We start from the raw sequence: 21,717 nt of genomic DNA, 5'->3' as shown, positions 1-21,717 counted from the left end.
CTGTTTTAGACACAAGCCTGTCTGTGCCGTTACGAATACACACTTTCTATCCGTTGCTACAGAAGGGAGGAAGAATGCTATCAGCGTCTCACCATCTAGATAACCAGAGATTTTGTAGCAACTGGTGCATACCTCGCATCCATCGAGTGTCACATAGTTCGACGCTCCGCTACTTTCCGTTACAATTTTGAGATGCATGTGCCAGTATCCATGATGCCACGTTGTGCAGATTCCCTTTCTCGAAACAACGCGCAAGTCTGCGTTGGCATTCTGGTACAATGAGGCATTTCAAGGTCTGTTGCAGGAGGCGGGTGTGGTCCTGAGAGTAGACTCGCCTAGTGTCAAGTGGCCGCCTACTCGGGAAGGGATGCCAGCAACTTCATTTAAACAAAATGGCAGTACTAGCAATCTGCGACGAATTACGTGCAGCGGATTCAGCATCGGGGGTCCCACAGCATTCTATATGGCTGCTTTACTTGCAATCCATGTTCACCCCGACTCCTCCCTAGCAATGCTAGGATCGCGTGTAAGTTAAACATGAGAGTTAGGTCTACTTGTAACATCTGCTGGTGATTCGCGGCAGAGTTTGTTTGAGCTGACAGTCTGGAGACTTGTGCAGACGCCAACAGGGACTGTTACAGTGCTTGCTATCGCTGTGGTCGTGGTTGCTCCCGGCCGCTCGTAGCACCACGAAACATTTGCCATCTCGTCGTCTGTCAAGAGTTTCTTCCCAGGGTTCAATGATCTGTGTACTAGTGCGTGTTTATACCTTGAACAGACGATGAGAACATAACAACAGCTTACGTAAATGATCGTCTACACCGTTTTCGTAAACCCAGAGCAATGCACAATTGTCTATTCCACCACCATCGGTAGCTGGCAGTCCTTTGTAAAGGTCTGTACTGGACATTCTGTCGGCAAGAGGTAAAATGCAGCTCTGGTTTTTCCGACAGTGAGCCGTGTCTTGTTTCAAAAACTGCTCCGGCTGAAGCTTCTGGCTCTCTGTATGCGATCGTGGCAGTGCCACCGAGTTCTACTCTCATCCGTGCTTTTACCATGTGTTGATACGCTTACTGAAGCTGACAACAGGCTCTTTGTGCGCTACCGGAAAGGTGCTGCTAATCAAGTTGTGCCTACCGGCATGACGATTATCGTTTGTCTGTGATGTCAGAATGTCCGCGCGGTGGCATTTGGATCCCCGAGATTTTGCGGCAACGATTTCATCGAATGGTGTGGGTGGCACCTGGCGCCGAGCAGCTGCAGCGTTATCCTCTACAGCCCGGCCGAAGAGTCTGGAAGGCCTCGCCAGCCGGCCGGCAAATCAGATCAAAAGCAATGGGAATCGGCTTCGCAGATGATCATGGACCCGGTCTGCGTGCAACGATGCGGTAGTGACGGATTTACAGTGCAACCCCGTCCCTACCTTCTCCAAGTTGGGGGCGGACTGACGAAGATGACTAGCGAACATGAGCGTGAAGCAATGACTGCTGCGGCCGAGGTAGAAGTAAGCTCTTCTAATGTCGTATGGAATATGGCAACGAGGCTGTCTCCGTTTACCAAGGAGTATGATGAGAGGTATACGATGCTGCACAGTGTGTTGCATTACTATGAAGCCTTGGCAGATACTAGGGTGTGATCGACAGCGAGCAGCCTGTTGCTCCGTCTCCTGAGCTCACGGTTGTGGCCGGACCCCAAATGTACATTCCGTTTGTGCGTCTGCTCTTCCCCAGTGTTCCATTGGTTCACCCAGCAAAACGGTGTGCGATGTTTCAAACACTGGTGGTCCCCCCTGGTAGTATGTGGCTAATGCATCATGGGGGAAAACGCCAACGTTTCCGCATTTCTGGGTATGTGCTAGAGAGGTTGCCACACTTGCCTGTTAACCAGGTTCGATAAACACTGCTACAAAAATGGGGGTCCAGGTTGTGGGGGAGCTAAGAACAACTAGTGTCCCTCATGTACACCATCGGGCGGTAGTGCGTAAGCAAGCAACCAACAAAATTCCATAGCTGCTTGTGAGTAGTTAAGGCAGCAAGCAAGACGGAGGTGACCTCAAACAGTGCTTCTAGGATTTTTGAATGCCTACGGTATTTCCACAGTTGAAGTTGGAAATGTCCAGCGACTCGTGTGCAACTTCGAACCTCGAGGCAGGTGCTTGTCACCAGGCATGGCTTTTCCAATATCACATGCTAAGTTGAAGGAAATACAGCCAGCAGACATATCAACGCTACGGTGGCACGCTCAGATGCAATCGCTGCCTTGTTCAGTGGAACAGCATGGCACCAGAAAGCTTTTAGCGGCATTTAACTGCTGCATGCTCTAGCTGTCAGTTGCTAATGCCAATCGGGGCTCTGAAGCCTTCCGACACTGTTGGCGTGAGACACTAGGGTGCACTTACTTTTGAGAGTGAGTTCGTGGTAGTGAGAGAAACAAGCCCGTGCGCTTCAACATGTAGCCTTTATAGTCCGCCGACTGATGGCCTGGCTGGAGGAAGTCCACGGACAAGAATGCGCGTTGGAAGACTGAATGTGATACTGCATCCAACAGCATAAACGCGGGAGAGTACACACAGCGGGCAGGGATTATATACTGTACCTCTACAGTGCTATTAGCAGTGTCTAGTGTTGATGTACAACAGACGCTCTCCTTGTTCCACTACCTAATCACAATCTACTGTTCCAGATATTAAGGAATGTACGCAACATTTAACTACACATCGTTATGTCAAGAAGGATATACCCCTTTCGTCAATCTGGGCATGCACTGCCGCGTTGTACCTCAGATGGCTGATACCACGGTCTAGCTTCGACGAGTCGGGTTAGAGCTGTTCACTGGCAATGAAGGCTGAAGCTCCCTGTATTGCGCGGTCATCGAAGAGCCAGGACACGCTATCCGTTGTGCCATGTCAACTGACAGGGTGTCTACCAGACGCCGGGCCGCGTCCGCAGGCTTCTTGCTCGGGCCGCTTCCTGCCGTGACAGGCACAGTCAACCTCAACGGCATTTGAACGCAACACCACAGTGGTGGCGTGCAGTACAGGGGTCGCTCTGGGTGTCCAAGTTTCTAGATGATGAACAACTAACGGCGAGAGGAACTGAAACATTATTTCTAAATGCTTGGTCCGCTCAGGTTGTGAATCGCTGTCAGTGCCTCTCTCGTACTTACGCGCTGTGGGTTCGAAGGACCTCTTTATTCAAGCATTGTTCGGTGTCTGCGGAGCTTTAAGCGTGGAGGTGGGAACCAGGCACGCGCTATTCGACGATGGTTTTTTCAGGAAAGGCATCCCACCTGGCAGTACGTGGGTAGCAAAAATGTGAGGCTAGTCCACTGTGATCCAATCTAATCTTATATCCGTGTATTTGCATATGGTTCATTCGCCATGCCACCCCAGTAGGACACCGAAATTGCGATCCGAAATTTCCAGGAAGCTTAGACGCTACGATACTTCCTTAAATTTGGCGCATCATAGAAAAAACTGCAACTTTTCCCGTGTCTCTTCAGACGAGCCTGGCTTCCAGGAAAGATCAGGGAGTCAGTTACGGGGCTCGTAGACACGATCCGAATTGCAAAAAATTGTCACCTTATATTGCGGTAAAAACGTGGCAGGATCACATTCGTATCTTTCGTATACCTTGCGCGTGTAACTATATCCTGTAACGCGCGGACGGGGCAAATGGTAGAACGCACGAAGGAGAAGTCCGAAACTTACTTCCAGAGTGCAGCAGCTAACCAAACGGCCACAATATGGAACTGTTTGCGACTGAGTGGCCAGATGAACTACTGTTGGACTGCACGAGACTGTTTATAATAGCAGGTATGTTCGTGCTGTTTGTGGGCACGAGCTTCGGGATCGTCAGCTGGGTCGCTTGATTAAACACGCCTAGCTGAGCTAGACGACTCCGAAGAGTACCGGAGAGTTCATCCGTCACCGGGTCTTGAACGTCATTGTCTACCAGATCAACGTAATCAGTAGAGCCGAGATCAACTGCGTCGTCCCTGTCATACCGCTCCTGGCCTAGAATATCTGAAAATGGCAACACTCGCCAACCCTTCTGGAACCGGTTACTACCTCCGGAACCCATCTCCGGAAGGTACTTTCTGATATAGTCCTCAGCAAGGCTAATGGATTGCTCAAGGTGTTGATGTAACCGTGAAGCCTCTGCCTGCTGTTCGCTTGCAGTGACTGCTGCTGCTCCAACGCCGATCCCAGCAGTCATGGTCTTGCCAAGATCCAACAGGGGTTTCAGCTCGAGAGTTTGTGCAGCAGTCAATAGGGAAAGAATATCTCGGGTTGGCAGAAAACTCATCAACCCGGCGGGATTCATGCTTTGTTGCTGAGAAGTCTGCTGTTGTGGCTCCGCTGTGGAAGAGACATCTTGGATAGCGGACTGCTGCTGCTGCGATTGTTTTGGTGGAGGCGGGTTGCGGGTACGTGACGCTGCAGGTTTAGCCGACAGATGCCCGCGGGACGCCTTGCCCTCTGTAGCTTTCGTCATCTCTGGTGTATGCGTCAGCACATGGTCGAGCCGGACACTTGCAAGGGACGGTTGTCCCCCAACTTTGGAACTAGCTTCCAACATGTCCCTTACGTTTTTTTCTGAAATTGGGGTGACGGCTGCCTGTTGGTCGTTGATCTGTTGCAGTTGCTCCGTCGTGTCGTTTCTGTTCGGCGTGTCGACAGTTGTCCCTTGGTTGTCAGAACGTTTCGCGCCAGCAAGGCAATAGCCATGGCATGTCGAGCGTGGCAGGAACTCGACTTCCTCACTACTCGGCTCCTTCCATTGCATGGAGGATGATACAGTGCCATTTTCTACCTCAGCCTGAAGAGTGGCTTGGTCGGGGATGCTGAAGTTCACCTCAACGTAAGCATTGAGTGGTTTTTCCTGCTCGGTAGTGTTAAGCATTACGGGTTGTCCTGCAGTGTCATCGATATCGTACCACTCACCAGTGCTGACACCTAGTTCTTCAGCGTACTGACCACGCGGGTGTTTCCGCGGGAGGTCGCCGGCGGCTGCAATAGGTTCCGTGAGGCTTCCTGCGTTCCAATACTTGTGTATTGAGTCAGGCCTACCAATTTCATCTTCTTGATTTTCTCGGTCTAGTTTGTCAGTAGTAAACATGACAAGGGTCTCAACTGATTCCTTTGACTGTAAATGTTGCGCGACACGGCTTTCATCTGTCGCATTTTCTGCTGGAGCGCTCCCCGACATCCCGGCCAATGAGACCACCGTAGCCAGGCTGTCTCCTTCTCCCGGTTTGTTAGGTTGAACATCCGTTGACTGCTCGTTATCTACAAGGGAACCTGTCTTATCGTCTTGATGCTCGGCATTTTGTGCCCTGTCAAGATCCACCTTTGTCTCGGGCACGTTAGGCGTCACATCTTCGACACCTTTCATAGCATCAACACCCGGCATCACTTCCCATGCGTCTGTGAGCATAGTATCTATTATTGAGTGGTTCTGGTTGCCGGATTCAGTCTCTGAGAGCTGAGCCTGAGATTCGTTTTGCTCCGGATGATCTGCCTCAGGTTCCGTGTGTTCTTCCATTGTGGCGAATTCATCCGGCACTACCTGGTCCTGTTCGACTGACGCCTGTTTGCTGCGGTCAGTATTTTGTACCTCGTCGTCGACTTCCTCCTCTCTGTACGTCCCCACAACCATCGCCTCCTGCTTTTGCTCATGCGTCTCGGGTATGCGTGGTTGCTCATCCCTTTCCTCGTGCTGTCTCTCACGAGTTTCAGGAACGTCTGCGGCTTCGCTGTTGAAGGCTGTCAGTGCTGCAATTACTGGCTCCTCGGTTCCCGTGAGGGAGGTATTACCAAGAGCGTGGTCAGCCTCCTGCTCTGCCGATTCGTCCTTTACGACAGCTTCGTGGCCACGTTCGTGGTTCAGCGTGTCCTGTGCAATAGAATCTGGGGTTGTTGAGGCTTCGTTGATCCGGGCGTTCGCCTCGTCCCCAACAGGCGTGTTTCCGTCTTGCTGCCAAGTTGCCTTAGAATTGGTCTCATCTGGCATGTCCGAATTCTTATCTCTTGTCGCATAGTCAGCTGAACGATGCTTCTCGAAGCTGTCATCATCTGCCGATGCTTTGCTGTTTGCCAGGTTCTCACCCGGGGGAGTGACCACGGCACCATCCACATCGCCTAGAATGTCGTCGGTACCTTCTGTGTGCTTAGTGCTTTCCCCGTCTGTTCTGCCAAGGAATCCAAAGATCGCCGACCGCCGCTGCAAGAAGCGCGGTTGGTCAGGCAAACTTTCATCCTCGATCGATGCTTGAGAGAGGAAGGATTCCGTCTGTGTCGCGTCCCCGTCACCGGAAAAACGTGATTCCACTGATGCTTGCGCCGTCCGAGATGCGGGGACGAAGATAGCTCCGATCACGAAGATCACAGCTGCTAAATAGAGGCGGGTGGATCCCGCCCCACAAATTTTGGCGACACAGAAGTCTGCCATCCCCGCCGTTGTCGTTTGTTGTGGCAGAGCGGTTTGAAGAACATTGCCCGCGGGCATGAGCTGTTCTGTTGCGGGGGTAGAGGCGACGTTTCTTCAGAGAGCGAGGTAACATGCAAACCTTTGTTTAAGAACACAGAAAAAAAGGGCAAAGTAGACTAACGGTGCCCTTCACCTGTGCATCCAAAACGGTAGAAACCTGTAGGAAGGAAATGTTTCGAGGCGTAAAAGTGAGAAACGATAATGCGATTGGGCAACCGTTTGCACAGAGGCACTGGCGGCGGCGTCACTATTTGTGTCATTACCGCCAGAATTGTAACGGTCTTGTTGCTTTCAGTGTATGAGGAATAGCCCACCGCCACAATGACATTGTCTGTTGCTATCGTTTTCATCCGCTGACGTGAGCCTGCAGGGTCATTGAAGGCAACCAAAAAAGCTAGGACATGTAGGTTTCGCTATCAGGCGCCTGACCGCACCCACCGCCTCGACGACAGAAGGTGGGGATCAAGGCTACTATTTATGCTGTTAGAGTGGATGCAAAAGCGGCGGGAATCGAGCGGCTTGTTGAGAGGGTGCCGAGCAGCTAACGAGCACCTCAATAGAAACCATGGCTTCCTGCCATTACATTGTCTTGAAAATCATCACTGCGGAGACACTCCTCTTCTGCTGATCAATCGAGACTGTCCTTGCACGAGAAGTCACGAGACCTATGGAGTTTTTTGGGGGTGTGAAAATGGAAAACGAGTTATTGTTTGTTTTTGCTTCCGTTGGGGGTGAGATCGCAGACGCCGCTCTACCAATTCCGTGCTTTGGCGAAGCAGCTGCTTAGTTTCGGAATAAAAAGTACCACCATCACCTGCATGTTGGTGCGAGTCCTGTGTACCAGAGGTTCGATATCTGTGTGTGGCATAAACAGCATTACTAACGGAATTTGCAGTGACACATGTGTCCTCCCCATGAGCTCGGCGAGTGTCGTCTTTCGTCTGGCAGCCCACACGACGCTGCTGCCTGACCAGATGGAACGTCTCGAACCCAATAATTCTCCCAACATCTTCCTATCTTAAAAACTGCAGGCCATCCGGGGCAGCCGATCATATGACGGAAGCAATACCGTATCAATAAAACTTGACCCCCACACAGCGCAGCAATTGTGTGTGGTTCGAACGCTTTCTTGGACACGCACATGGTGGCAGTCTGTCTCTTTCCGTGCTTGCACGTCGTATAATGTCCATCACCAGAAGCGCAGTCTTGCGGTAGTGCTGGTGACAAAAGGCACCTCCTGATCAGAGCTCAGAACATCGACGTGCGACTGAATTGGCCGACTGACGTCTTTCCACGAAGGCTTGAGCTGTCACAGGAGACCCTGCATTTTAACCTACGCCTCACTGTGGCGGATCTACTTACACGTGTATGTATACACACCTTTAGATGTATGAACATCTAGACGACATAAACCACATACGAATCGTCGATGATAGGGCCACCTGAACCTCCGCAAGGGGATTCGTTTTTAAACGGCGCAGAAGAATCATGGATCAAGCACCTCTATAGCTTAATGTCGCTACAGTTATCACTACAAGCTCAAATGCGTTATTATAAGTGAGCGGCCTCGCAGGGACACACTTTAATATTTGTCCTCACGGTTTGACTTCTGGGCATGTCGTGCTTGAACAAGATCTTTCATAGCCAACCGCCCGAGTATTAACAGCAGGCGGAAATTGCAGTTCCGGTAAGCAAACAAATGCCGAAAGCCCGCGAGTCACCTGCAGCCGAGTTCTTGGTTTCGACGAGTGGAGTGCAGCCTTCGTCGTTCATGCACACAGGTGACCTAAACAAATGAACATTTTGGATGTTGCGCCGCCGTTGGTTTCGTTCGTCTGATTAAACCACCTCAGTTGCTCCTAGAAAGACGTGTGTTATGTTTTGGTTCGCTTTTGTTCTTTTGCTTTCCGAGCTGTTTCTTGTGCCCCGACCGGGGCATTGTTTCCAAGTTTCTGTTTTCATCACTCCTATGGCAAACCACATCTTTCAGGACGGTCTGGACCATCTTCTATTTGTAATACTAGATGGACGTGTTCCACGCTGAGCCAGATGGATTGCTTGCAATAGCTACATTTCGCACCTCCCGGTTCACCGCAGTCTCAATTCTAAAGATTTATTTTGCTGCAGTACCTGCAGAATGAAGCAACTGAGGTGCAGAGACCTAGCCTCAAAAGCTCTTCCCAGAACATATATACATCTAGGTATCAGAACATAAAGCGGGACACCCAAAACCAGGAGTTGCTTGTGTTCCCTGCAGCACTATGCTGTCAAAAAACACATGCAGTTTATACACTTGCCTCACCTGGAGGCGTTTTTAACACTGCCCTTCTGATGTGGAGGGCCAACGCATGCAACAGAGTTGTCACTGCCGACAGCACCCACCGTGTCGTGGCCGTTTGCACTCGCCCCAGGGCCTTGATTGCCGACACAAGGTACCCAGAGCTAATTGCAACGCCCCGTTCGCACGGTCCTCGCAATGGCACTCTAACGGGCTCAACACCCGAGCTAGAACGCTTCCTTGCCATGATTACATCTCAAAATACACAACCCCATCGCGCAGTATGCAACAGCAGAGTGGGCGAGCTGGAATGCCCATCGCTTTAACGCCTATGGCAGTGACAGTCGTTGGGTTCACCTGAGACGAATGAGGTCTAAATTCAAGGAGAATCGAGAACGATCACCATCGTAGTAACCCCCAATATGCTCAAAGCCAAACACCGCCAATAGCTATCCCTCGGACCAACTACGGTCTTCCTTCCCTACGAGTTCCTCATCAAACTTGTCGGTATGAACGGACGGGGTCCCGCTTGAGAGGATGCGTTATTACGTGACACAGTCGACAAAGTCGTGTAGCGCAGACGCCTAGACAGCGGTATACGGAACAGCCACCTACGGCACGAAATCTTCATCACTCTCTCTTCCCGCCGACCTCTCTTCTGCCACGATCATTTCTTCTTCATCTTCAGCACGCGCGCCGCCCCGACTTTCTGCCTTGATCTGTTTGCCCGTCCAAATACGCGACGCGCCCTCTGCAGCGGCTCGCCGCGGCCTCCTGCTCTGTGTGTGTGAGGAGACCTGTCGTTCCGTCTCCCCTGAGTCTCCATCATCGCCTCCTTTTCCAAAACCATCGGAAGCAACACGAGATGACACGAGACGTCTCCGTCCGGAGCGCCGAGATGCAGCTTCCACTGAAGCCGCCTCCGACCCCCTGGGCAGCTCCACCTGCTTGGCCCTGCCTGGAGAGTACCCAGAAGACCGAACGGATCCTGGGCGTCGCGGGGGGCCTGACGTCGCGGCTTCTCCCTCGCCCAAGCACACAGTCCCCCCCGGCGGGCTCGACACGTCTCTCGGGCCCCGTCGCGAACTCACAGGATTATCTGGACTGCGTCTGCCTGTTCTTTTGCGCTGGTCGGGCGGTTGGCCACCTTCTACACCCCGTTCTTGTTGAAGTGAAACGCACCCCGAATCGCTCCCAGTGCTCGGCGCTCCAGCCCGCCGCTTCCGCTTCTTGCCACGGCCTGCATGCCGAGACAAGGAGCCACCGAGTTTCGGAGGGACAGCATCGTCTTCAGCTCGGTCTTCTCCGGAACTTGAAAGGCTTCCTTCGGACACATTCGCTGCCAGGTCGTCTGCTGCATCCCTCGGAACACCAGTCTGTGGAGAGAGTGTACCGTACGGATCTGCTCCTCCACACGCTCCGCCCGCACCCGCGGAAACCGGCGGTGTGGCCTGTCTCTCACGACCGACAATGCTGTCCAGAGACGTTGCTGAGAGCGCCGGTGAAGCGTGCACACTTGCCACGGACTGGCCATCTAAGGCAGACGCCACTGAGCTTCTTCGAGAAGAACCCGCTCCACTTGACGGCGGGGTCCTGGCCAGGCGACGCCCGAGCGGCGGAGACTGACGCGTGCTAGTAGTTGAAGAAACCCCGCCGTTGCTGTCATCCGCTGACGACGTCATGGGTCTCGCATCTCGTCTCGTCTCTTTAGGCCCGGAGTGTGGCAGGGAAAACGTCTGGCCTCCGCCACCCCTCCCGTTACGCTTTGCCAGGTTCCCCGTGTCTGCTGAATCTCTCGTCTCGGCCTTGCCTTGGCAGAAAGACGACGTCAGCGACACCACTTGCGCCGAATCCGAGGAGCCGCCGCGAATGTCACTGCTGGGCGGAGAAAGCGACCGCGAGCGAGACAGAACCACCGAGCAGCTCACGGACGATGTCGATGACAAACCCTGGTCCGAGGCAAGCCGCGAAAAATCCGCCGCTCCCGTGCGCGCTCCCGTGGTTGACGCAAACTCCGCCGCTGCACGTTTTCTCGTTTCTCGCTCGGCCTCCACTTGGTCAACCCCCATGCGAATGCGACGCTGCAATGAATCCCCATTCCCATCGACGAAATCGGGAATTTCTGCTTTCCCACCAGCCTTCACAACGCGAGAATCACCGTCCCCCTCATCCGTTGGTGCGTCCGGCAATGTGGCAGGTGACTCTTTGGTTTTTGTAGATGACACGAGATTTCGGTCTGCCACTCTGCTGTGCCCGCCGGTCATCGGTCGAGAACCCTCACCAGGATTTTCGTCTTCACCTGACACCGGCGAAACAGGAGGACAGACAACCAATTGAGAAGGCTGGGACATGCGGGCATTTTGGGGTTGGTGCCTCGAGGTCGCGGTCTCAGATTCGTCTCTGTCGGACACGATGAATCTCGCCGAACTCGTGTCGGCTTCCTTTTTCGGTTCAGGAGCGCCATGGTGTCGCTGTGATCGACGACCGACCTGTCCTACATCGTCTTCAGAGCAGACGCCACCACTACGGTTTGGGCGCCGGCTGCTGGCGCTACTGTCTGAAGCGCCGCTCGCCCTGTCTGCCGGGCGGTGACACGTCCGTCTCTCTCCCGCCGCTTCTTCCCTAGGCGTTCCCTGAAATCGTCCTTCTCTGTGGCCTTCAAAAAGACTTCTCCGAACACATTCTTGCTCGTCAGGCGTAGAACAACCAGAATTCCAGAGAGCCCTTCTTCCGTGTCCCCTCGCTGTTTCCACGAGTCGGCTGCCAGCGCTGCTTTCCTTGCCTTGTCGTCGGTGAAGGGACTGTTGACCTTCTCTCCGGCTCCCCTCAGGCGCCTCACAGACGCGCTTATGGCCAGTCTTCAAGAGCTGGGCCAGCGCCGAGACACCATCATGCCTTAAGAGCGACTCGTCGAATTCGGGTAAGCCCTCCAGCATCCGTTCTCTCTCCACCTGTGGGACAGACAACAGAAAAGCTTCTTGTTCACTCCACTCGTCCTGAACGCTGCCTTCCGGTGACGGGTAAAAGTCCAGATGGCGCGGTGCTTGACGCCCGCTTTGACTGCGTACCCTACTTCCGCTTTGTCGCGCTTCGCGTGGTGGCACTCCTTGCTCCACAGAACCCGGATCCTGGCAGGACCGGTAGCGACGAATGTTCGTCTCTCCGCCTCGGTGTGGCACGGCTAGATTGGAGCCACGAGGTCGGGCAGAAACCATTGTCGATCTGTTAAAAGAAAATGATGAATTCGAGGGTGGGAGAGGCGTCGCCGAAAGGAGCTGTCCCTTCGTCTGCTCGTCTACGCTGTAATCTGCTGACGAAGACGTCGATTGCGGTGCGCTGCTTTCTCGTTCACCCCGGTAAACTGGCTGTTGTTTTAAAAGGAATCTGGCAACATCAGAGATCGACAGGCCGGAACTGTCGACGTCCGTCTCATCATGATCTAGCCCATCGACAAGGGAAGCTGTGTCACGCGGAGGGAGTTTGGAAGATAGAGCGCTGCAGTTACGTTGCCAGGGATCGGACCGCAGAAGAGACGAACCAGAACTATCGTCTTCTTCTCTTCTCCTTCGGCCCTCGTTCTGCCCCCCGCTCCCGTACGCTTCTCCTCTGCCCAGCCCTGGGACCAAGCGCATGCCACACGCGTCAAACCCCGCTGCAAACCGCCCAGAAGTCCCTCTCCGCCCTCCGCCATCTCCTTGTTCTCCCGCTTCGTCTTCCATTCCTCCTCTCATATCCACGTCAATACCACCGGCAGCAGCATGCAACTGCCAACCGGCTGCGGCGCCCTCATCGTCGTCCCAATCGAGAAGAAGGTTCTCATGAGCGAACTGGCTTCGTCTGTCTCTTTCATTGGCTAGAAAACGCCATAGGCGGTCCTTAACGTTTCGTACACTCCAAAAGCGCTCTGTTGTACGCCCGCCCTCCCTTCCGTGTTCGTTCGTCTCTGTCGCGTTTCCTAGTGTCCTGCCGGTCGCCTCAGAGCACAGATTCGACACCGCTCCCGATGCCGCCAGACCATTTCGACTTCTCTCTGCCTTATGTTTCTCTCCATAGGGCACATATTGGAGCATGTCGAGGCCTCGTCCGGCTGCCTTTCTCTCTTCTTCTGCATTTGACCACTCTTCGTTCCGCTTCAGCGGCCTGTCTCGCGTACCCCCCACCGGCAGACTAGAGCCCAAAGGAGGTACCCCGGTCTTTCCCCGCTTCGGCAGATGTGGCCCGTCCGTTGCCTCATCCCCTCCCCCACCGCGTTTGCAAGGCAGACCCTTTGCAGCGCCGATTCCGTTTCCACCAGCTTGACAATTTAGATCTTCCGGAATTGAGCTGTGGACCGGGGCGGGGCTGAGGCCGCCTCCGCGGGATGCGTCAACTTTTGGATTACAGCCACGCGGTTGCCCCTCGCGCTTTCCGTCTTCGTGCTTCCCCTCCTCACTTGTTAAATCGCCTTGCTCCGGCTGCTCCCGCTTACGCCTTATTCCTCCTCTCACTGATGCAAGACCGCCTGTCCAGATGCCTTTGCCCTCCGGTCCCGGAGCGAATGCTTCCTCCTTGACAGCTGCCCCGGCTCCGTCTGCGGCTTCCTCTCTCTCCGCAGCCTGACCCCTCGAGGAGTCGTGCTTCCCGTCTGAGAGGTATGCAGCCTGTCGCTCGCCTGGATAGGTGTCTTCGCCCACGAGACGAGCCTCTTTCGGTCTCCGCTCAGGTCGGCTGTGTCTCGCTCCATTGTCTTGCTCCTCCTCCGAACAGATTGCGCCTCTGGAATTGCCACCAGAAGATTCATCGGCCAAGGCCGGAACCGCAGGGTCTTCTCGTCCCTCTTCGAATTTCTCCGTCCTTGCGAAGGACTCAGTACTGAGCGAGTCTCCTTTTCGCGAGACTCCATCCGGGCGTCTTCTGTCCTGCTCCTCCGTGTTCTCTCGCTTCTTGCTGTCGACTTGGAATTCTTTTGCGGAGCCAGATGGATCGAGAGGCGGGCCAGAAGGGTGCACAAACAGCTGGCCGCCATCTTCGGGTTGCGGGCGATACACCGGAAGCTTCAGTTTCCAGGTGCCTTTCGCGAGAGCTGTAACGTCCAACTCTGGCTGTAGGTACCGGACCAGCTGCGTGTGGCCTCTGTAGTACCGACTCTCTGGATGGAACCGGAAACAGCAGAGGACGAAGGGCGGGTAGTCTAACCAATCCTTCGCCCGATCCTTCGTCCGGGATTCCCAACGGCTAGGATCGGCCAGGCATGGTGCAGCCGAGAGAAGGGAGAACGAACCTGTGGCGCCACTCTGGCCATGACCACCCCCTCGGTGATCGCTGTGGTACGGCCCGCTCCCTGAATGTTGGGCAGGAAAGAAGTAGTCAGAGCTGAACGTTCGCGTTCTTCCCTTTGCGGTATACGCGACTTGGTGACTCAAAGCTCGGGGAACAACCCACATGAAGGCACTCGCTTGCGCAGACGCTCGCGGGATTTCCAGCGGCTGCGCCCGCTTCGCAGGGCGTGGCCCCTCCGGAAGACACAAGGAAGATCTGCGTCCGTCGGCGTCTCCAGAAACGCTTTGTTGCCCCGCACCGTCCACCGGAAAAGGCCCGTCTCCATCCGATGCTGGCGATGCGCCTGGATGTGCTTCCTCTTTCTCGGAACCTGCCTCGTCCTGTGTTTCGGCTAAGAGATCTGCAGGAAGGTGGCGCGTGATGTCAGGCGAAAGTTCATCGAAATGTGCGTGCAAGTCGTACGGTAACTTGAGGATCTGCCTGCCAGACACTCGGCAAACGTCTTCAGTCAGGGTTCCACCAGAGAGCAGCAGCACGTGAATCTCGATCGGTTTCCGGCCATCTGGGCATCTCAGGCCTTCTATCGGGTGAATCAGGGACTCAACTAATGGATCACTCTCTTCGGCTTCACACGCGCTCCCGTCGGCTGTCTCTTCGGGGGACGAAGACGAACGCCAACCCCCATACGCCTGCCGCATCGTTCCTCCCTCGTCTCCCGCTTTTCCGCCATCCACCTCGTGGCCGTTCTCCGGCCTAGCACAAACGCCCGCCTCGCCAGTGGCGCTCCTGGTACTCCGCGTACGCGGCTTGTTATACGCTGCCGTAGAGAGCGGCGACACTGAGGCAGGTGATGAGGATTTGCCCGGAGTTCCTGCTCGGGCCGAACGAAGAAGTGAACGCTGCAGTCTCGTCCCGCGAGTCCCGGTTGCGACTGGTGACGAATCGTGTCTCTCTGCGTCCGAGAAAGAACCTTTCGGTTCGTCCTCCGACGATCGTCGGCGCTTTGGCCAGACGCTGGGAACCTGGCTGGCGTCAGTCATCCTCCTCGCGGAGAAAGTCGCGCTGCCTGGCCCCGCCTTTCCCGCCTTGGGCGACTCTGCGGACGCGGTGTGCTCGGTGCGAAATTTTGCGCATCGACGTCGGCATTCCCGAGCGTCTTCTGACGAATAAAAGACCTTGTGGACGACTGCGTCCACATAGAACACGGGACGCCCAGACGCCGGGGCTGCTGAAGCGGGCGTGATGCTCATGCAGATGCACGAACCCGGATACACGTCTGAGGCCGCATCTGCTACAGGGGGTCGCAGCCGCCACAGCTTGTCGCGAGGCCTCGCGATGGGCACTGACGGAGGGACGAAATCCGTCACGGAGTACTTCATGCTCTAGAAACATCGCAAAAGAGAACGCAACCAACAGAACAGGAAACGAATCAACTTGCAACGACAGAACGCGACAGAGAACGCACGCGTCGAGGCAGCGAAAAGGAACGGCGAATTGACTGTTTTTTAACGGCTCCTCAGGAAAAACAGACACGTGACGGCGAGGCGTGCGGACGCTCACCTTGTAGTCTTGGTAGCTCGCCTGGACGCGAACGTAGATCTCGCCGGAAGCCGGAAGAACCTTCGTGACTTCGCCATCTCTCCACACCAGTCTACTCCCCTCGTCCGTCCACCCCAAGCGACTCTCGCGAGTGCCCGGATTGTCTCCTCGGTCAAGAATCTTGGCGTAGCACGCCACCTGGACTTGCAACCCTGCAACGGAGAACAGAAGTTCCGTACAGACGGAAGGCGCGAGGGTGCAAACACGACCGGCTGAAGGATAGGATCGGAAGGCTCAGAGAAGACGGAGTAGAGCGACGCATCTGTCTAACTGGAGCCGGCAGTCCTCCAGCGCGCCAAAAAACGACAAACCACGTGGTCTCACACCGCAGCAACGGCGTACGGAGACCAGCCTCAAGAAAGGCACGACGCAGACGAAACACAGAGCTGAGGGAGACGAAACCACGACAGGCAAAAGCCGAACACATTCTCCCTGGACAAACAAGGCAGCATGCGTTTCAACCCAAGCAAAAAACGCTGCAACGCCCGACGACTCTACGGTCGGTTCTTCACAGACTTGATTCGGCTGTTTCTACTCGTTCCGAGTTTGGCCCCCGAGGACATGTCGCTCGCCCCCTCGTGTGAAATGTTCCGTAGGTATTCAGGCAGATATGACAACGACCCACAAACGCAGAATCCTAATCAGCCGCCAAGAGAACCCTTTTCCACCCTCTGCGATGGGGCAAGACGCAGAACATTGAAAGGGGGTAGCCGTGCAAGCAGCCAGGGCACGCGCTGCTAGCCTGTACACGCTTCATGCTGCTTCGCTTACCAGCCGTGAGCTTTTCAGGCAGGATAGGAGAGATCTTTGGCCACATTCTTTTGGCCGCACTGTACCGAATCTCCTCAAATTGGAGTTCCAGCACGAGGCCGCTGCCTGCCTTGTCTTTTCCGCCTGCGTCGTCGCATTGCCCCGCTTTTTTCTTGCTGCCTCCGCCCCCTTCCGCTGCGGTCGCGCCGTCCTTTTCCCCGCCTCCGGATTTCTTCCCTCCCAGGCTTCCTCCACTGGCAGTGAGCGTCTTGTCGAGCGGCACTTTGACGGTCCTCTGCTGGAGGGCCCAGCGCCGGTCAACGGTCCCGCAGACAAAGCGTGGAAAGTTTTCTTCGTAGCCAACAACCTGCTGCTCGTCGCCTATTTGGGCAAGGAGGTTCATCTGCTCTTGCAGAAAAGTCTCGCCCTGCGGAGAGAAAGAAGTTGCAACAGACGAGGGGGTTTGCGACACGGAGTCCGACCGCCTCTCCGAGTGCACACCTGCCTTCGCCTTGACGCCATCAGGAGAGTCAGGCCGGTCTGCTTCCCCTCTTCGACTTCGATCCGGCTCACTTCGCGCTGCGTGCGACTCACCCCCGGCCCTCCGCTGCTGCCAGGGCCCGGCTCCGGACGAAGCGTGGGGCAGGTGTTGATCTCCCAACCGGAAGAACGGCGCGTCGTCGTCGGATGTCGAAGCGCTCGCAGCCCGAATGTCACTCCCCTCTCGTGGACGCTCCGCTGGCACGGCGCTTCGCGTCCCGCCACTGCCCGCGGAAGCAACCGACCCTTCAGAACCGCTCGCCGCCGGCGCGCCGTCCCCTGCCGGGCCGTAGGTTCGAGACCGCTTACCCCCGCCGGACGAACCGGAAGCAGTTGCCGCACTCGGCAAATCGGATGCTGCCGTGGAGCCGTTCGCGCGTGCCGCCGCCCAGAGCGCTTCGGCGGCCTTCCACGACTCCTGCGTCTCTCGCCCCGCCTTGTCGCAGCCTCTCTCGCCTGCAGTCGGCAATCCTGGCAAGCTCGTGCGCGGGAATTTGAAGAAGTCAAGGCGATCTAGAGCGTTCTCCGGCTCTGTGCCTCCGTCCTTCTCGCCTGACTCCGACACAGGCGGCCTCGACGACGGCAACGGGCACCGCCCAAAGAGGCCCCGAGTCTGCGACGCCACAGAGGCAGGCGCAGAACACGGTGAACCTGCGGGAGGTACCGTCCCAGGCGGCGACGCCAGGAGCGAAGCCGAGCTTTGCCCTCCTGCGGTGGCGTGCGGCCGCTCCCCAACGAGGGCGTGGCGTACGGAGCGTTTCCCTTTGGACGTCGCAACACACTCCTGCGTACTGACTTGCGGGGCTTGCACTGGCTGCTGCGCGTGGGTACCCCTGTAGAAGGGACCGCGGGCAGCAGCTGCGCGATAGCCGCCCCGGCCCAGCGCTCCGGCGGCGGCTTCTGCAGCCGCCGACGAAGCAACTTTCCCCTCATGAAGGTCGGCGAGATACACGAGAGAGCGCCAGGCCATGAATTTCGCTTGTGGTGTGAGGATGCCGAGCCGAGGGTCTCCGTTGAACAGGGAGAACAAGAAGGAGACAATGGCTGGGAGAGAGAGCGAGAGCGACGAGATGAACTCGCTCTCAAGAAACGCAGAGCCCGGAAGCAGTGTCGCAGCGGTGAGGCCTGCGGTCGAAGGGGAAACTTCCAAAAGCAAATCATCATCAGGACAGGGATCGAACAGCGCAGCGACCTCAGTAACCGTAGAGCAAGGCGGTTGAGAGCGCGCAGTGGCGCCTAACGAACAGCCCGACGGCCCCGAGGTCGGGAACGAAGACGAGGGAGACCGAGCCGAGCCGCTGTCGCTTGTCAACGGCGGAACAATGTGTGACACATGCTGGCCAACGGTGCTGTCCCACTGCCGCTCACTGCAGTCGCCCACGGTGGACGAGGAAGAGAAGGAAGCAAAACGCCGTGCCGGCTCATTGGAGCCATCGGGCGCGACCGGTGCATCCTCCCCTTTGTTGGCCCGATTGCTGGACGGGAGCGAAATGGGAGACAGCCAAATCGGCGACATCTTGGGCGATCTGCAGCGTAGGAGACGCTGGGGGACAGGAGACGAGGGAGGAGACGCCACCACAGACGGATGCGTTGGAGAAATCCACGGCTGCCTCGCATGCGCGAAAGCGCTCGACTCGAGCTCGCTGGGGGGTGAGAGGTCCCCGGGTGGAGAAGATCGGTTCGAGGGCCGCGGCTCATCCGCGTTCGTTTTGATGGCCCGCGTGCTGCCAGATTCCTGCTCCAGCGGTGAGGCCGACGGCGACGCGTGGACAGACCGTGAAAGAGGCACAATCGCAGCGTCATTGCCGGTTGAGAGTAAACCGTCTGTGGCATCTGTAGACAACGAAGGAAAGGGACACGGGGGAGAGGCGACAGGCCTCGTAGAGGGACCGACAGCCACCGCGTTGTACCCGGCATTTTCGTCACACGCAAAACGTGCCACAGGGTTCTCAGGTTGCCCCTGTTTCTCGTCTGCTTTCTTGCGTTTGAGAGTGGAGGCAGATGACGACAGCGCTCCGTCGCCTTGTGCACTTGGCCCCATACTCGTCTTCAATGGCCAGTGCAGATCAGAGGGTGCACACACCGTTGACTCCGCTCTGTGGACAGGCGACGATCCAGGACTGAGAGAGGTCCGCCCAGATGAGTCTGCAATCAGGTCGGAAGCGACACTGCCGTCTCCCAAAGATGACGGCGGCACGGCAGGACGTTCCGCGGAAGACAGCGAAGGCGACGCAGAGGAGAAACGAAAGCGAGTAGGCGGATTCGAGGATGCGGCGGAACATCTTCTGTCGTCAGCCCACGCTTGAGTCTTGGGGCACGCAGAGAGCGAAGAGAAAGAGCCGTGGCCTCCATCTCCCTCTGCGCAGCCGTTCACGGGCGCACCAGGACTAGAAGAGAGATGATCGAGGACAGCCTGGGGAGGCGAAGAGAACCACTCAATGGACGAGGCAAGAGTGGGAAACGTATCCGAGTTTTCCATGTTCCTGGTTTCTCCGTCTTCGCTTTAGATGACTCACGCCCGGGGACTCGTCGGGAGCTGACAGGAAATGACGCAGCAGCGAATGTCAGAAGGACCCAGGGGCCGGCGTTCAGAAAAAACATGTGTCCGTGCAGAACAAACAGGCTGTACCTTCCCCCAGAACTCGGTGGATGCGAGAGACGGGATCCATGCCAGCGCGACACGAAATAACACTGATCGATCCACGAAAGGGACACTGCACATTTCTCTGCTTCCTTCCTGCTCCTCGCTTTTTCAGACCTGGCGGACACACAAGCTGCGGCAGCTATTGTGATCGGGCACGAGAGCCAAAGACGTGAATTATAAAGGAATTTGAACCTCCTCACACGTTCTCGTCTTCCTGCCTGACGAGCTGCGATGCTCTAGATGCTCTGCCCCATCGTTGCAAGGCCTTCTTCAGTCGAGGAGAGCCGGAGGCACTATTCTTCCTTCTTCGGAGTGTCAAAGCTTTACACAGCAACAGGAGAGGAGATGAAAGACCCGCTAATGGGCGACCGACCTCGAATGTGTGAGCGGGGAAGACTTCTCGACGCGACAAACGGGGGCACCAAAGGTCATGTACACGCACCGCAGGCCATCGTTGCTTCCGTCCAACTTTGAGGGGACCACGCAGCAGCTAGTAAAGATTGCCGCTCCCTTCCATGTATTTGGAGGAGCGAAATGAACAGCGGTCGTTACCGTGCCTTTGCCACAGGCGCCGTTCTGACAGGGGCGATGTCATCATACTAGGCGTCAACAAGCCGCAGCCGACAGACGGATGACACACCCTCAGAGAATTTCGTGATGTTGGCTGACCCAAAAATGCGAGAAACGAGTCTTTGCAACAGGAGAGAAGTGGTCATCCAAGAAAAGAACAATTCGCCGGAATTGCGCAAAGAGCAGCTTTGGAACGGGCAGTGGTGGAAACGGAGTCGCGGTACGACATGCTAGGATTTCCTCAGAGACAGCGCGAGATTCACCGAATATCAATCGAGTGAAAAAGATGTTTCTTCAGGGTCTTTTTTGCCCACTGCACAAGCACATCACTTCCCAGGCGTGGACCAGTAAAAAGGCTCCAGAAGAACGCGAAACGCGCGACAAGAAAAACCAACAAAATATGAAAAAGTCTCCTGACTGTTCTCAGTCACGTGCTGGTGCTCGATCAAGCCGTCTCCTTCTAAAAACGTTGAAAACAAGATAGAGGCGTTAGTACGGAAGCAGAAAGAGGCTACGCTCCCCTCCCCTTGGTGAACGAGGAGTTTTCACTGAAAGCTGACCTCTTTGAGGTTAGGAATCCCAGGGGAAAAGCCGGAGAAAAGGGAGGGTAATTGCTTGTGCCACGACCGACCCTTCCCCCCTACTCTCTTGATCATGGGTTAACGCCGCGTATCGCCCAAGAAACATAACGGGCGCAAAAACAAGGAGAACCGCGCTCCGTTGGGCTGGCCGATGGAGAGGATGAAGTATGCACGCACGCCGCCGTAGAGAGGATGTAAGCACTACATAGTCTTCGCTGCTATGTTTCCAGCGGATGGGATGGCAAACACGAGCACGCTTCTTCTCCCGGACGGCAACTCGATCGTGGCCGCAGTCGTGGGCACGACCTTCGTCTCATATTCTCAGCTTGCGAAAAAGGGTTCCGAAAAATCTCAACTCCGCCAGGCTTCGCTCGCGAATATGACAAACTCTCCGATGTCGAATCGACAAGAAGGCGGTTTTAAGCCACGAGGCGCCTAGGCTGTTGCTAGTTCTGCTAGGTATATGAGGTCACTATATGGCAACAGGCATCGGGGGAAGACACCCCGCGACGGCACCGCCCGCCGTCGCGGGGGGCTCACCGACGCAGCCATAAAACGAGGCACAACCCTCGTAGATTTTGGAGTTCTTCGCAGTTGAAGAGTGAATGAGGAATCAAAAAAATTCTCCTGAAAAAAGGCCGGACGCACAAGAACAATCGCCCGATTAGGCGTTATAGAAAAACCCGCGGCAGTGTGTGTCCAGGAAAGGGCGACGAGGCCGGGAAACACAGCTCTCTCACCGCCTTCCTGAACGCTATCTCCGTGCTCGTCAAAGTATCGTAGTCCGCCGCTCCACCATTGAAGCCGCGTGCCTCGATGAGGCCAATGAGAGCGGATGATGCCCAGACTTCTCGCGCATATGAACCAAAAAGGTTAGGAAGCCTTTGAAAGTCCACGAATAAGGGGGACATCTCAGAGTACCCGCTAGAGTGGATTGCCGCCAAGAAGAAAACCCGCACACCGTTCACGCGCCGGCTGCGGTTAAGGGGGGATTGAAGAGAGAGC

General features: G+C 55.8%; 2 protein-coding genes across 2 annotated transcripts; both read right to left on the bottom strand.

The window, feature by feature from the left end:
- Positions 1–3,725: 3,725 nt before the first annotated feature.
- NCLIV_003810 (conserved hypothetical protein) lies at positions 3,726–6,509 on the bottom strand (the record flags this gene model as incomplete). Its single annotated transcript, XM_003879882.1, has 1 exon — positions 3,726–6,509. The coding sequence occupies one exon, from the start codon at positions 6,507–6,509 to the stop codon at positions 3,726–3,728; it is 2,784 nt and encodes a 927-aa protein (XP_003879931.1).
- Positions 6,510–9,380: 2,871 nt separating this feature from the next.
- NCLIV_003800 (conserved hypothetical protein) lies at positions 9,381–19,396 on the bottom strand (the record flags this gene model as incomplete). Its single annotated transcript, XM_003879881.1, has 3 exons — positions 9,381–15,410; positions 15,589–15,779; positions 16,399–19,396. The coding sequence occupies 3 exons, from the start codon at positions 19,394–19,396 to the stop codon at positions 9,381–9,383; spliced, it is 9,219 nt and encodes a 3,072-aa protein (XP_003879930.1).
- Between the last annotated feature and the right edge of the window lie 2,321 nt (positions 19,397–21,717).

The sequence above is a fragment of the Neospora caninum genome, chromosome Ib, assembly GCF_000208865.1.
Source record: "Neospora caninum Liverpool complete genome, chromosome Ib".
In the NCBI taxonomy this organism is placed as follows: Eukaryota; Apicomplexa; class Conoidasida; order Eucoccidiorida; family Sarcocystidae; genus Neospora; species Neospora caninum.
Note: the sequence above shows the minus strand (reverse complement) of the source record. Positions and strands in the feature narration are given on the sequence as shown.